This window comes from Aspergillus undulatus, assembly GCF_047715775.1.
Source record: "Aspergillus undulatus strain CBS 261.88 unplaced genomic scaffold BDV17scaffold_108, whole genome shotgun sequence".
Classification (NCBI taxonomy): domain Eukaryota; kingdom Fungi; phylum Ascomycota; class Eurotiomycetes; order Eurotiales; family Aspergillaceae; genus Aspergillus; species Aspergillus undulatus.
This window is the reverse complement of record NW_027396712.1, coordinates 7,486-20,571: the sequence shown is the minus strand read 5'-3', so window position 1 is coordinate 20,571 and position 13,086 is coordinate 7,486. Positions and strand designations below refer to the sequence as shown.

General features: G+C 51.7%; 4 protein-coding genes across 4 annotated transcripts; 2 read left to right on the top strand and 2 right to left on the bottom strand.

Moving 5' to 3' along the window:
* Positions 1-676: 676 nt before the first annotated feature.
* On the top strand, positions 677-2,563 carry BDV17DRAFT_297281 (MFS transporter; the record flags this gene model as incomplete). Its single annotated transcript, XM_073763470.1, has 1 exon — positions 677-2,563. The coding sequence occupies exon 1, from the start codon at positions 1,061-1,063 to the stop codon at positions 2,561-2,563; it is 1,503 nt and encodes a 500-aa protein (XP_073609958.1). The 5' UTR covers positions 677-1,060.
* A 1,384-nt stretch (positions 2,564-3,947) lies between these two features.
* On the bottom strand, positions 3,948-5,200 carry BDV17DRAFT_296656 (ABC transporter type 1, transmembrane domain-containing protein; the record flags this gene model as incomplete). Its single annotated transcript, XM_073763340.1, has 4 exons — positions 3,948-4,460; positions 4,576-4,745; positions 4,828-4,875; positions 5,008-5,200. 4 exons carry the CDS (start codon positions 5,198-5,200, stop codon positions 3,948-3,950), a joined length of 924 nt encoding a protein of 307 aa, XP_073609957.1.
* Positions 5,201-5,395: 195 nt separating this feature from the next.
* On the bottom strand, positions 5,396-6,065 carry BDV17DRAFT_296655 (P-loop containing nucleoside triphosphate hydrolase protein; the record flags this gene model as incomplete). Its single annotated transcript, XM_073763339.1, has 3 exons — positions 5,396-5,566; positions 5,629-5,775; positions 5,835-6,065. 3 exons carry the CDS (start codon positions 6,063-6,065, stop codon positions 5,396-5,398), a joined length of 549 nt encoding a protein of 182 aa, XP_073609956.1.
* Positions 6,066-8,979: 2,914 nt separating this feature from the next.
* On the top strand, positions 8,980-9,189 carry BDV17DRAFT_277970 (uncharacterized protein; the record flags this gene model as incomplete). The annotated part of the gene is made up of 1 exon (XM_073759481.1): positions 8,980-9,189. Exon 1 carries the CDS (start codon positions 9,000-9,002, stop codon positions 9,186-9,188), a length of 189 nt encoding a protein of 62 aa, XP_073609955.1. The 5' UTR covers positions 8,980-8,999.
* Positions 9,190-13,086: the final 3,897 nt, after the last annotated feature.

The following is a 13,086-nucleotide window of genomic DNA, read 5'->3' as shown; positions in this document are numbered from 1 at the left end:
GTGCACATGAGCAAGCGACTTATTTATGGAAATCCAACAGCGACAGCTTTCTATATACCGCAAAATCTGAGACGTATTGGGCAGCTAGCCCTATTCTGGCGGCTTCCGCCGTGTCACCTATAACCGGGTAAACCCTATACTCCCGTCCTGCGCCTCTCCACGATGCTATATTACTGGAAACGAGGGGTGGAGACACGAGGTCCGATTAAACTACGGTCTAAGGTGTGCTGGCAGATTGCCAAATCATATCAATAGATAACCCTTACCTCATGGCATGCAATATTAATGACCACGTGCGACACGGCGCAAGGAGGCGCGACACTCAATATATCGAGGCATCCTTACATCCCCATGTGTCCTATCGACTAGGAAATGTCGCTTCAACCATGCACGAGGATAGCCCAACCCCAGGTTCATTGGAATATCCACTATCGCTCATTGCCTTTGACTTCGCGACTATTGATTATTCGCATTGGCAACGCACTGGTAAGAAGTCATGCGCGAATTGCACCCATACACCAACATTCCAGCCATGAAGTAGGAGCCTAGTAGGGAACGAACTATCGACGAACTGCTTCTCGAACCAAGGGTCTTTTCTTTTCTGTAGAGCCACCGGATATACGGCTTAATCCTCGGACTCTGGAGCTCGGACTCGGTCGGGCTTACCGTTTGCAGGCAGCAGTGGAGCAGTTATACCGGATATGCGGAACAGACCGGTCGCAGACTCTGGCTCTCCTTTTTTTTTTTCTCTGAGACTTTGGACTCAGGTTGTTATCAATCTGCAAAATAGACTTTGAGCTTTCCATTGGCCGAAGCTTGAGCAGCCCTGGCGCTTGATAATCAGTGCGGAAAGCCTGCAGTTCTCACAAAGAACACTCAACCATCATCATGAGTTCATGGCCACCCCGTTTGGGGCTAAGCGCATGGTTCTATAAAATGGAGACCTGCGACACCGGGCCCACCTCAAATTTTCCTCAGTCCTTCTCCCCTTATCTTCAATCCTCAACGTTGGCGACGTCGACACCAGAGAATTAGACCCTGAATAGAGTGGCTAATCGCCATGTCGGTCGACGAGGAAGTCGGGAAGAATGAGCTCGACAACGAGCTGCAGCAGACAAAAACGAACCAGTCTATCGCCGACACTTTTTCCACGCCGCGCGAAATCGTCTTTGTCATTATCGTATGCATGTCGCAGTTCATCACCCAGGCCAATGTCGGTATCTGTTTGTCGCCGTTGGACATTGTTGGCGACAGCTTTGGAATCACCTCTCAGGCCGATCTGTCATGGTTCCTGGCTGGGTATTCATTGACGGTTGGGACATTCATTCTCGTCTTCGGTCGCTGCGGAGACCTCTTCGGATACCGGAGGATGTTCGTGACGGGATTTCTCTGGCTGGCTCTGTGGTCGCTTGTCGCAGGAGTGAGTGTATACTCGAACAAAGTACTGTTTATCTTTGCGCGCGTTCTGCAGGGCTTAGGGCCTGCGATGCTCCTCCCGAATGGACTTGCGATCCTGGGCGCGACCTACGCGCCGGGGAAGAAGAAGGACATGATCTTCGCCTTGTTCGGTGCGACCGCTCCCAATGGCGCAATTATCGGCAGTGTCTTCGCGGCGCTGTTTTCCCAGCTCGCCTGGTGGCCGTGGACGTACTGGTCTATGGCCATCTGCTCCGTTGTCTGCGCCGGCATCGGATACGTCGTCATTGCACCCATCCGACACAACCACCCGACGGAGAACCTCTTCGTGGCGCTCGACATCCCCGGCGCATTCACAGGCATCACCGGTCTTGTTTTGGTAAATGTCGCCTGGAACCAAGCGCCGGCCGTGACCTGGGCCGAACCCTATGTCATCGTCCTCCTCATCCTAGGCGCCCTCTTTCTAGCCGCCTTCTTCTTCATCGAATTCAACTACGCCAAACACCCACTCATCCCATTCCACGCCTTTTCCACAGACGTCTCCTTTGTGCTCGCCTGCGTCGCAACAGGCTGGGGCTGCTTCGGAACATGGATCTTCTACAGCTGGCGCTTCCTCCTTGACTCCCGCGGCGCAACGCCCCTCCTCGCCTCGGCAATGTTCACGCCCCCCTGTGTATCCGGTCTCATCGCAGCCTTCACAACCGGCTACCTAATGTCTCGCATTCGCCCCGCACTAATCATGTGCATGGCCCTGACAGCCTTCACAGTCGGCACAGTCCTCGTAACCATCGCGCCGGTAAATCAAACCTACTGGGCGCTCACATTCGTGTCTCTCATCATTATCCCCTGGGGCATGGACATGTCCTTCCCGGCGGCAACACTCATGCTCTCGAACGCCGTGGCGCGCGAGCACCAGGGCCTCGCGGCGTCGCTGGTCACCACCGTCGTGAACTATAGTATCTCGCTGAGTCTGGGGTTCGCGGGGACGATTGAGAGTCAGATTGTTCATGGGGAGTCGCCGAGTGAGCGGTTGAAGGGGTATCGCTCTGCCCTTTACTTTGCGATTGGGTTGGGGGGGTTGGGGTTGGCTATTAGTGTTGTTTATGCGGGGAAGAGTTATATGAAGAGTTCCAGGCAAAGGGGTTAATCATGGGCAATTGGTTGCTTTAATTCTACTATGGGATAGACATAAATTTGATCGATAATTCTATTTTTCTGGGAACCCTTATATGCCCTTCACATCTGGCATTCAATTACTCTAGGAAGTTTGACCCGACAGGTTCTCTTTCCCTAACCAGAAGCCGTGCGCGCGACTGCAACCAGCACAGCTATTTCGACAGACACAGATCTATATTTTGTACTTTTTTGTTAAAAGGGACGGGTCGGGGCGAGGGGCGCCGATAGCTCGCCCAAAAGCACCGGAACATCCTCAACATGGCCATCTCCATCCCTCTCTACCTGCTTATCATGCTAAATAAATGCTCGATTGTCGCACATGTTTCTCCTTGATTCACAAATCTAAAGTACAAGTGGGTTGTTCCTCCGCTACGCTAAACATCCCATCTATATATAAAGCATGATGGCTCCATAGAAGACCCAAAGACACGCAGCATCAACTACCCATAATCTCTCTAGACAAAACCAAAGCCCCTACCTCAAACCTCTGCAATTAACAAACGACCTAACGCTCAAGACCGAAAACACACCACACTACCCGCCTCCCCATCCAACCTCTGCGCCTCGCACATCCGGGCATAAACGCCCCCCTTCTTAAGCAACATCCCATGCGTACCACTCTCAACAACCCTCCCCTTTTGAAACACATAAATCCAATCTGCCCCCCCCCCCCCCCCCCCTAATCGTCGATAATCGATGCGCAACCGACACCGTGATCCTCCCCTGACACGACCCCTCACCGCCATCCTGATTCATCAAAGCCCCCTGCACAAACCCGCTCACTCTCACTATCCAACGCGCTCATCGCCTCATCAAGCAAAAGAACAATCGGGTTCCGGATAAGTGCCCGTGCAATCGCAATCCGTTGCTTCTGCCAAGTACTCCCGCTTCCGACGGGTGTATTCAGGCCTCCGGGAAGGGAAGATATGAAGGTCCAGGCGTTTGCGGAGTGGCATGCTTTTTCTATCCTCTCTTCCAGCTCCAACTCAGCCCCACCCCCTCTGCTTCTTCTTCTTCTTCTGGTACATCAAGATCGGAATCCTCGTCATGAATCCCCATAAGAACATTCTCCCTAATACTCCCCGGGAAAAGAACCGGTTCCTGCTGGACGAGGGCGACATGTTTTCTATAAAGAATAGGGTTTAGGGATGGGAGAGATGTGGACGAGTCAATTTTTACGGATCCGCTGGTAGGATCATAGAACCGCTCGAACAGCAAAACCATACTGCTTTTCCCGCTGCCTGAGGCGCCGACTAGGGCTATGAATTGCCATGTCACCTCGATGGGCTAGGACAATAAGGAAGGAGTTGGAGGGAATCTCAACTCACCAAAACCCCAAGGCAAGAACAAAATACTCAAACCGCCTGCGTAAGCGCAAACCACCCCATCATATCAAACGTTCCCCTCCTGACCCCCTCAAGCGCCCTATCCAACTCAGAAACATACCGTCCAAGCACAGCCTCCTCCATCGCAAGACTCGCCACCGTCCGAATCGCCAACACGGTCTCGCTAGCTACCCCCGCACACCCCTCAAGCCGTTTACTAAACGCCTCATCCAGTTCAACCTCAATTCGCACACGGGCATACCCGCCCCCCAAGGCAGGCGAGAGACCTGCAGAGACGCCGACGAGGCCGAGTAGGCCGAGTTTCCAGGAGACTGCGACGGAGAGCGTACTTGAGGCGAGGACGTTCAGGGCTGACATGAGTGTTATGCTGACGGTGAAGCCCATGAGTTCGAGGACTGACCGCGGGTGGCTGTCTAGGCGGCTGGTTAGAGTGCCGAGAGTGTTTTCGGGTCTGTCGAAGAAGACTAGGTCTTTTGAGAGATAAGAGGCGAGGAGTGAGTGGCGGAGGCTCTTGCTAAGTCTCTGTAGCAGACACGGTAAGGTAAACCAGGTTAGTATCCATTCATTGTATAGTAGTGTACTGGCGGATGGATCTCAGAAAGGAAGAGAGGCGGATGCAGACGAGACTTAGTCTTACCTGTGCAATTGTATTAGTGCACCACCCCATGACAAAGTACACGAGCAGAATCCCCAGTGCCATGACGAATAACATGAGCGAGATGAAGTTTCCGCGGGCGACTAGGTCAGGGGATGTGAAGACGCTCGTGATGTTTCCTAGTAGGAGGGCTTGGCCGGGGTTGACGGCGGCTGCGGTATTAGGTCAGTTAGCATATGTTTGTCGGTAGGTGACTGATGGCGATGTTGCAGTCGAGACTTGCTGAGTACTCACCTCCTGCGATGCACGTGGCTACTGTAACCGCGAACCAGAGCCAGATCTCTGGTGTTCCTCTCAGCAGCTTCTAGATGTTGCGGATGATGCCTGAATTTTCGTAAAGATCGCAATTTTCTCGATCCTTAAGTGTTGCCAGTTGCTTTTATTCTGCTGTTAGGATCCTAGAAAGGGACGGACTGCGGTCAATTGGACCTTCTTCTTCTTCTCTCTCGTCCTCATCAGATATGCTCGCGCTTCCCAACCCACGCCCATCCTCGCCACCCGACAAACCCGGCGCAAGATCCTGAGCCCTAACCATCCTCGCATAAGACCCATGTCCATTCACCAGCTCGTCATGCGTTCCCTCCTCAACAATCCCCCCTTTATCCATCACAACGATATGATCCGCACTCTTAATGGTCGCAAGTTTATGCGCAATGACCACGGTCGTCCTACCAGCCGAAACACTATCCAATGCTTGTTGAACAACCCCCTCAGCATATGGATCTAATGCACTCGTCGCCTCGTCGAGAAGTAATATTTTCGGGGAGGAGATTACACTCCGCGCTATTGCGATTCGCTGTTTCTATCCGCCTGAGAGGAGGCCGTCTCGCTCGCCGATTCGGGTGTGATAGCCGTGCGGGAGAGCCGTGATGAAAGCGTGTGCGAAGGACAGTTTTGCGGCTTCCTGTACCAGAGCCAGTTGTTGGTCCTTTGGTGAGGTTTCGTGGTCTGTGCCGTTGAAGAGGGTTGGTTCCTGCTTTCTTGTTAGCATTCACTCTTAGGGTTTAGGTCTGTGGGAGGTACTGTTTGTCTTACCTGCTGCACGAGACGAACGTTTGTCCGTAACCATTTGAGGTCCAGCGTGCTGATGTCTCTCCCGTCGAGGGTGATGCTTCCTGCGGAGGGATTATACCAGCGCTCGAACAGTCCGATGATTGTGCTTTTTCCTGAGCCGGATGGTCCCTTCCACGGTTGGTTAGCCTTCCACGTATAACGCATACAGTTGGAAAGCGAGAACTCACCACCAAAGCAGTAACCTTTCCCGCAGGGATACTCAGTGTAAAGTCCCCGAGGACAGTAACTTCCGGACGCGAAGGATAAGCGAAGCTGACCCCATAGAGATCGATGGCGCCTTCAATTTCACCTGCATCAGCCTTCTCTCCCGATTCGTCAAAGGGGTTAATTTCGGATTGCCTATCAATGAGCGCGAATAGTTCCGATGCAGCCGTTTCAGCACGGCTGAATGTCACCATGTTTGGCATTAGCTGCATCCATACTTGGCAAGCACCCTCCTCCGAAGATCAAACGCCTGCAACGTCCTAATTCCAGAGAGAATACTCTCCGCGTACCCACCCGCCCTTGCATGGATCCGTAAAATCCTCGTCTCAATCGTCGCATCAACACCCCCCGCAACACCAAGGACAATCAAGAGCGTCGGAACCATGAAGATCAAGATCAAAGTGAGTTTCTACTGCGCCACGAACGCGATTATGAACGCCGTGATGAACGTGGCCAGCGCTTGCACGATGATTCCTAGTTTCTCGCCGGTGCCGGATGCGATGAGCGTTCCGTTTGTTGTTGTTTGTTGGGCTATTGCTGAGCCGCTTGAGCCGGAAGTTGAGCTGGAGGTGTCGGTGGCCGTGTTTGTGTCGTAGAAGGCAATCTCTTGGCTTAGGGCGCTGCGTAGGTACGACTCTCGGATCTTGCGCGTTAGGTGGCGCGATATGTAGGTTAGGAGGGAGGCGTAGATGTATGTTGAGAGGAGGCGGGCGATGCCGATGTAGACGAAGTAGAGCCTTCATTCATATATATATATTAGCATATAATCCCAATTAAACGTGATAGTTGAAACTCACGCAGAAGTGCTGACAGCATCCATGAAGTTCTCAGGCACAGACTCTGCATCCGAGAAACTAAATTCGCTCAGGAGCGTGAGGAAGTTTCCTATCACGAGGTTTACCAGTGCCAGTGTGACGCCGGATGCGATTGCTGCGGTGAAGCCGATGGTTTCGAGGATGTATAGCTTTTTGGTGCCAAATGTGAAGACTCACTGGGTTGGATACTTGTATTAGCCTGGTGATTTAAGGGGACAGAAAGTTTGGCGAGACGTACCAGGAACCCATTGCTGCCTTTTGTCTTCACCTTCTCTTTATTGGTGGATTCATCGTTTCTTTCCCCAAGCTCGGGCTTGACGAGTATTTGAGCGTCGTCGAGGATGTTACTGGCCTTCTCGGTTTCGGCTGAGCTTGGGAGGGCTGATGCTGTAATCTTGCTCGCTCTATCCACTATGCTGTGCTACTGGCATGCAAAACCAAGGAAATGAGTGGGCGATTGGGGTAAAGGCCAAGGTGAAGCTGTTCAATCTGTTTTTTTGGGGGGGGGGTGGGGGAAGGAGAATAGAAGGCAACACTGGGAAAGGAAGGGATTAGAAACAAGTCAATGGATTAAGGAAAGTAGTATGACGATAATGTAGGCGTATGATATAGTTTGTTGTTGAAAGATAGTGAATATATATATGGAAATCAAGAAAATAACAAGAGGTAAGAGTATTCAAATAGATGAGCTAAAAGGGAGATCATCCCTGAAGCATTGCTTTTTTGCGATATTGTTGTATACTTCGGACCATGGAGGCTACAATGTCCGCTCACAAGAAGGCAAGTTTGGGTACGTATACGTATACGCTGAGGATAAGAATGCGGAGGCCGGAGCCTCCGGGGCCAGAAATGCTAAGGCTGAATGCCAAGACCACTCAGCCTCGGAGCGGCGGGCCCTTTGGACTCCGATGCTTCTGCCAGGTACCTTCTCCTTCCCTACTCCCTCCCCTGAACGCGTCCATAAAATTGACCCCGGGCTATAGACAACTCTCTATACATGCGCCGATGGACACTGACCCAAGCAATCGAGAATCTTCCGGCGGACGGAGTCTTCTGGAGTCTTCTGGCCCTGAGAGAGCTCCCGCCCTCTGCACCTGATTATTTGTTTCTGTCTCATAGTAGCCTTCTTCGTCGGTTTCGGTTTCGATGCCGCTGTTGCTGCTGCTGCCGGTGATACCGTCGGCCTCGTCGATCCTAAGCTTCGTGTGAGCACGACCTTTGATGAGATAGGACAAAATATGCGCGGCCTAGACAATGCGGGTAATGCATTGTTCGTGCGGTTCGGCCTTGCGTCGAGGTCGTCCATCATGTGAGGAATAGGTAATTATCTTTTCGAAGTTAGATTCAAGGGTGCAATGGGTGAATATCGGCGTCAGACAGCTCAGTGCGGGGTATTAGGTCGATAGTTGTTATTATTCATCAGTTGGATGTATTATGGCAAACAGATGGATGGACATGGAGTGGCTTGCAGCGAATTGGAGGCAAATTAACTTAACTTGGGCCGCAAAAAGATCAATGGGAAAGATATATTTGCGGCCAAAGGCCGCTGTTGTTTCACGGGCGGCCGCTGAGAGATCCCGAAAACCAAAAAGTCTTTTTGTTTGCGAGGATGCGCAGATATAATAGCGGATGGAGAGTCAGCACTAGGCCTGGTTGATGATCCTCAATGGGCAGTACAGAGCTTGGGATGCAGTGTGCAGCCTTGTCCCAGAGCCAGTCTAATGAGATGCATTTCCTGCACCCCTAGGTGTGGGATGGTGTGGGTGTTCTCTGTAGGATTTCGCTACTGTCAATTCGTTCTGCAACTCCAATGTCTAACTCCCTGGTCTACTCAAAGTTCCTGGTCCGCCCGGCTTTCCTTGTGTCCCCACACCCCAGTCCTCGAGCCTCGTGCCCCTCGTCTTTGCCAAATCAGGCATCCGTCTTTAGTTCTTGTAGAAGGAGATTCTTTTTATTCCCCTTTTTTTGGGCCTTCATTGCAGCCGGCCTCGGCGCTCATGATTGTTTCCGTTCGCCCCTCAAGCCAAACAACCCAGGAAAGTACAGGTTGTCTCTCGCGAACAACCTAAGTCAGCGACACCCAAACCCATATAATGTCCTTGTCGGCCGAAAGCATCATCGCCCTAGTCACATTACTTCTTACAATTCCAACCTTTCTCGTCGGACTCTGGGCGATCTTCAAATGCTGGCGGATGCTCAGGTCCCCGCGCCGGCCCGGTACCACCGAGCTCGGCCCCGATCTGGCGGTGGTGGGGCTCACAACCCGAAGCCCTAACTACTGCGATGGTCGTTACTCGCCGCTGCCACTCGTGCATGGGCCGCATGGGCACTGGCAGTCTCCGGAGAACTTTGCCGAAGCGGGGTTGTTTTCTGGTTATTATGTATTGTGTATGTGGCCTTTGCGATGTCTTTCCTTTTCATTCATTGATTGATTTTGCTGCTAACGCTAATACCGAGGTTCCTAGAGTTTGGACGGTTGGAGTTTTCTCGTCAGGGACCTAGCTGGGAACGGCGATGACCAATAGAGGACATTGTGGTGTAAAATCTCAAGATGCGATTATGTATTAAGCAAATGTTAAATGATGAAATACACAATATGATTTGTTCAGAGAACGAGAGAGCAACACAACACCCAAGTCCGACCACAGCTCTAAACCATTTACTTTATCCTACACTTCCCCCCACCATCCTCAACATCAGCATCATACTCATTATAAGCCTCAACCACTTTTGAATCTTGGCCTTGGGCTTGAGAAGGAGGCCTTTCATCGTCCTCGTTTTCCACCTCCTCTATCGTCGGAAGGCTGTACCCCTTCACGGACGTCCGGGCCATGGCCGACGCGAGATCCGCATCAGCGTCTTCTTCCTCGTCATCGCCGTACCCACCTGCCGGTTTCGTGGCGGCGACGGTACAAGCCCAGCACTCGTCCTGGTCGTCGTTCTGGTCGTGGTCTATCTCGCCACAGCCGGGATCGTTGTAGTCGTCGCAGTCCATATCCCTATCATCGTCGGCTTTGTTGTCCGTGTTCGCGGTGGACCCCACGTATACGTCCACATCCACGTCCACGTCCATGCCCATGTCCATCATCACATAGTCGCTGTTGCTTCCCGTAGTGTACAAGGTCTCCCCCGGGTTGCGCAGGTTGGAGGGGTCGCCCATGCTCGATAATGATATTCTGAAGCGCTGGATCTTGATGGATAGCTCGTAGCTGTATAGTCGATGTGGAAATTCCGAGCAGGGTCAAAATGGGGGAGAATTGAGAAAGAGAAAGGAGATTCCTTGTGCATGCTATGCTACGACCCGAATCTGAAAACTCTACCGCGTGGCCTCCATACGTTCCGACCAGGGACCCTGAACTTTATCAAGTAAAGCTGTAACTACCATCAACCACGACAGGCCAGGAGGGAACGCGTGGTAGCTAGCTAGCGTGCTGAGGGTTCCGCACCAGATTACTACTGTAGGATGTGAATGTCCCTATCCTATCATCGAGTCCTACGAGCGGCGCTGATGACCTTGAGCACGGTCATAGTTGGTCTTTGTGAGCCCTTGGAAAGCGCTTGATCTCTGTGTCAGGGATTGCAACGAGACATAAATGTTCAACTAAACGTAGAGTCGGGCTAAGCAAGCAACGTTCTAGTAAGATCGTTTCTAAACCGGCAAGCTATGAATCTAACTCTGGGGAAGCATATCTTCCTCGGAGTCGAAATTTCTATCCGGGGATACTCTGCAGTAGGTATCTCCATGGTCATGTCTTGCAAACTCACAGTCCATCTCAATCTTGCCCAAGCGCGCCCTATTCCGCAGCACATGATCAACACACACGAAGTGTTATCGTCAGCAGCCTCCCTATCAATCATCCGTATATCGCGCTCCTAAAAATTGTACACGAGATCGCGCGCACGGAGATACGTCAGCTTAGGCAGATGGCAAAGACTATCAAGCACATCCTTCCACGAGCCATCACTACTCATCACCATGGAGTCGAATATCACACCTTCCAGACCCGTCAGAGTGTGACTGATCATACGCAAGTCGGACCCCAGGAGATGCGCATCGACAATCTCCAACTGCCGTAGCGGGGCTGAATGGGGGATAAAGCGAATCGTCTTACCTTCCCCGGAGTTCTAGGTACTCAGTCTCAGACACTCGAGGCTCGTGACATGGCGCAACAATGCGAAAGCATCTTCTTCATATTCTCCTATGACCCGGCGAGCGGTCGTTTTGGAGCCAAGGTCAAGAGCAAGCATCCAGAGATTTGCCAGCGTACGCTGCATCTCCGAGAGTCTCCCTGGCCAGGTGGAGAGTGCGTTGTCAGTCCTTATATGGAGGATCTCGAGCTTCCAACCGTAACGCTCGAGGCACCGCCGGACTATACCTGCGAGAGGCTTGTCGTCGTATGTGTCCTGGAGGTATAACTCGTCCAATTCGCGTAAATCTCTTCACTTGCTGTTCTCTTGGTGAACATCGCGTTCAGAGACTTAGTAAACCAGTTCCTATCAAGCCAGTCAAGTACATCGTGCGAAAGACCGACGTGCACGCGCTTTAGTGCCGGGAATAGTGCCAGGATGCAGCTGATATGTCGGTATATTGTTTTGATTTTGTCGGCATTGCAGGGCTGGTAGTTTTTCTGCTCGGACATTTGATATCCTGCACGTATCGCCGCTCCTTACTCCGTGAGAACCGCTCGAAGTCCTCGGGTATACAGTGACAGTTGCCTTTAATGCATATCTCGATGATTCGGTAGATGAGGCGATTCGTGCTGTGATAGAATTTGCTGTTCACTTTACGTAGGATCTGGAGAGTGCGCCGGCCTTGAGTGTTGACTTTATTATCGATCGCGTCTTGGGTGATCTGACTGGTTAGCTGGAGCCAGAGATTTCCCGCAATTGACAGGGACCTGGGTACTGGACCTGGTCGTAAAGTTCTTGAGGGAGCTTCTTGATAGGTGCTATCTTGCTCCGAGCCATGATGGTAACCTATCTTTTCGTAGAATATACATATGAGCTGTGTTGTGTAAATGCTGGTATGGTGATTAGGAGCCAAAAGGAAGAAAATGTGTCAGGATTGTCAGTTTGTGTGCCTCGTGGTAGAGTTCGAATGTCAGTACAGGTACTGACTTCCTTGAAAACTTTACCGGATGGGATCTCCGAATTTGACGACGCATAGCCACTATCGACTATGGTCAAAACTTGCGGGTTCCTTCCCGGGAGTCCTGTCCGTTGTTGAAGTCTAGGCCACGGAGTTTAGAACTGAGGTAAGTAGGTCCGGCAAGGTCCATTTAAGATTCGGAGGTCACGAAGTATTAGGCGGAAGCAGCGGGCACATCAGTATTTTTATTTGTTCCAATTCAGTAGTAGCATCGCTTATAGATGGCAATTTATGGCATGGGCGTGAGCGTTACACCCTCACTCGAGGGCAATTTATCAATATCAAAGCGATCATCAGCATTATGCTGAGTCGCTTCGCCCCGTGCAGGAATCCTTCATGTGTCATGTATCTCCTCAAAGAAGCGTGACTTTTGTGAACATCTCCATGGTCGAAAGTGGGATAGTCCGGTCCAGCATGGGCTGTCCAGGGCGGCCCAGCCGCAATCTGTTGGCGGTTACATGGTCAAGGCACTTGCGGTATGCCTCGTTGTCCTCAGCCTTCAACGCTTGAAGTGCCGTCGTTGGGAATAAAAAACGTAAGGTAGCGGAAGTTATTGGCAACAAACTTTGTCAGTAAACTTAGAGCGCAGAGGCTTTCGAAGACGGTCTTCCATGTCCTACCAGATCCAACCCCAGAGATACCCATCGAGCGCAGGGAAAGGCTCTCCAGATTTGGCATTATGCTCGCAATGGCTATTAAATCATTTACGGGGAGCTTACACGTGCAGATATCTAGACGTCGCAGGGTGGTAGTCGAATGTATGTGTCGAGGAGACTCGCTTGAGACGCCAGTTAACCTGAAAATAGCGAGTCTCTCAAGGGATTGGCAGTGCAGTAGTGCATCGAACACGCCGCTTTCTGACCCTGTGTACCTGCTATGAACTGTCTGCCGTCGTAAGCAAGAAAGCGCAGAGTAGACATCGTCTTGCCCATGTCGCATACACCATTTTTAGCCAGGGGCCACATCGAGTTGCGCTGCTGGATGCGTGGCGTTTTCAGCTGGCCGGTGTAGCGATCCAGGCTTTTCTGGACTGCCTTTGCAATAAGCCTCTCCTTCCTGCATGGACCCGATACTTCCGGCGCTCTTTCATTCGATGTGGACAATGCGCAGTCGCTGTTGACTGCTTTCTTCCTCTTCCCCTCCAAAGATAATGGGGTCATCGACACCCGCTTCCTCTACCTCTCCGTTGCTATCCGCACTCACGAACGCAATAAACCGCCCATCGCCACTCCACTCAAGCTCCTTAACCCC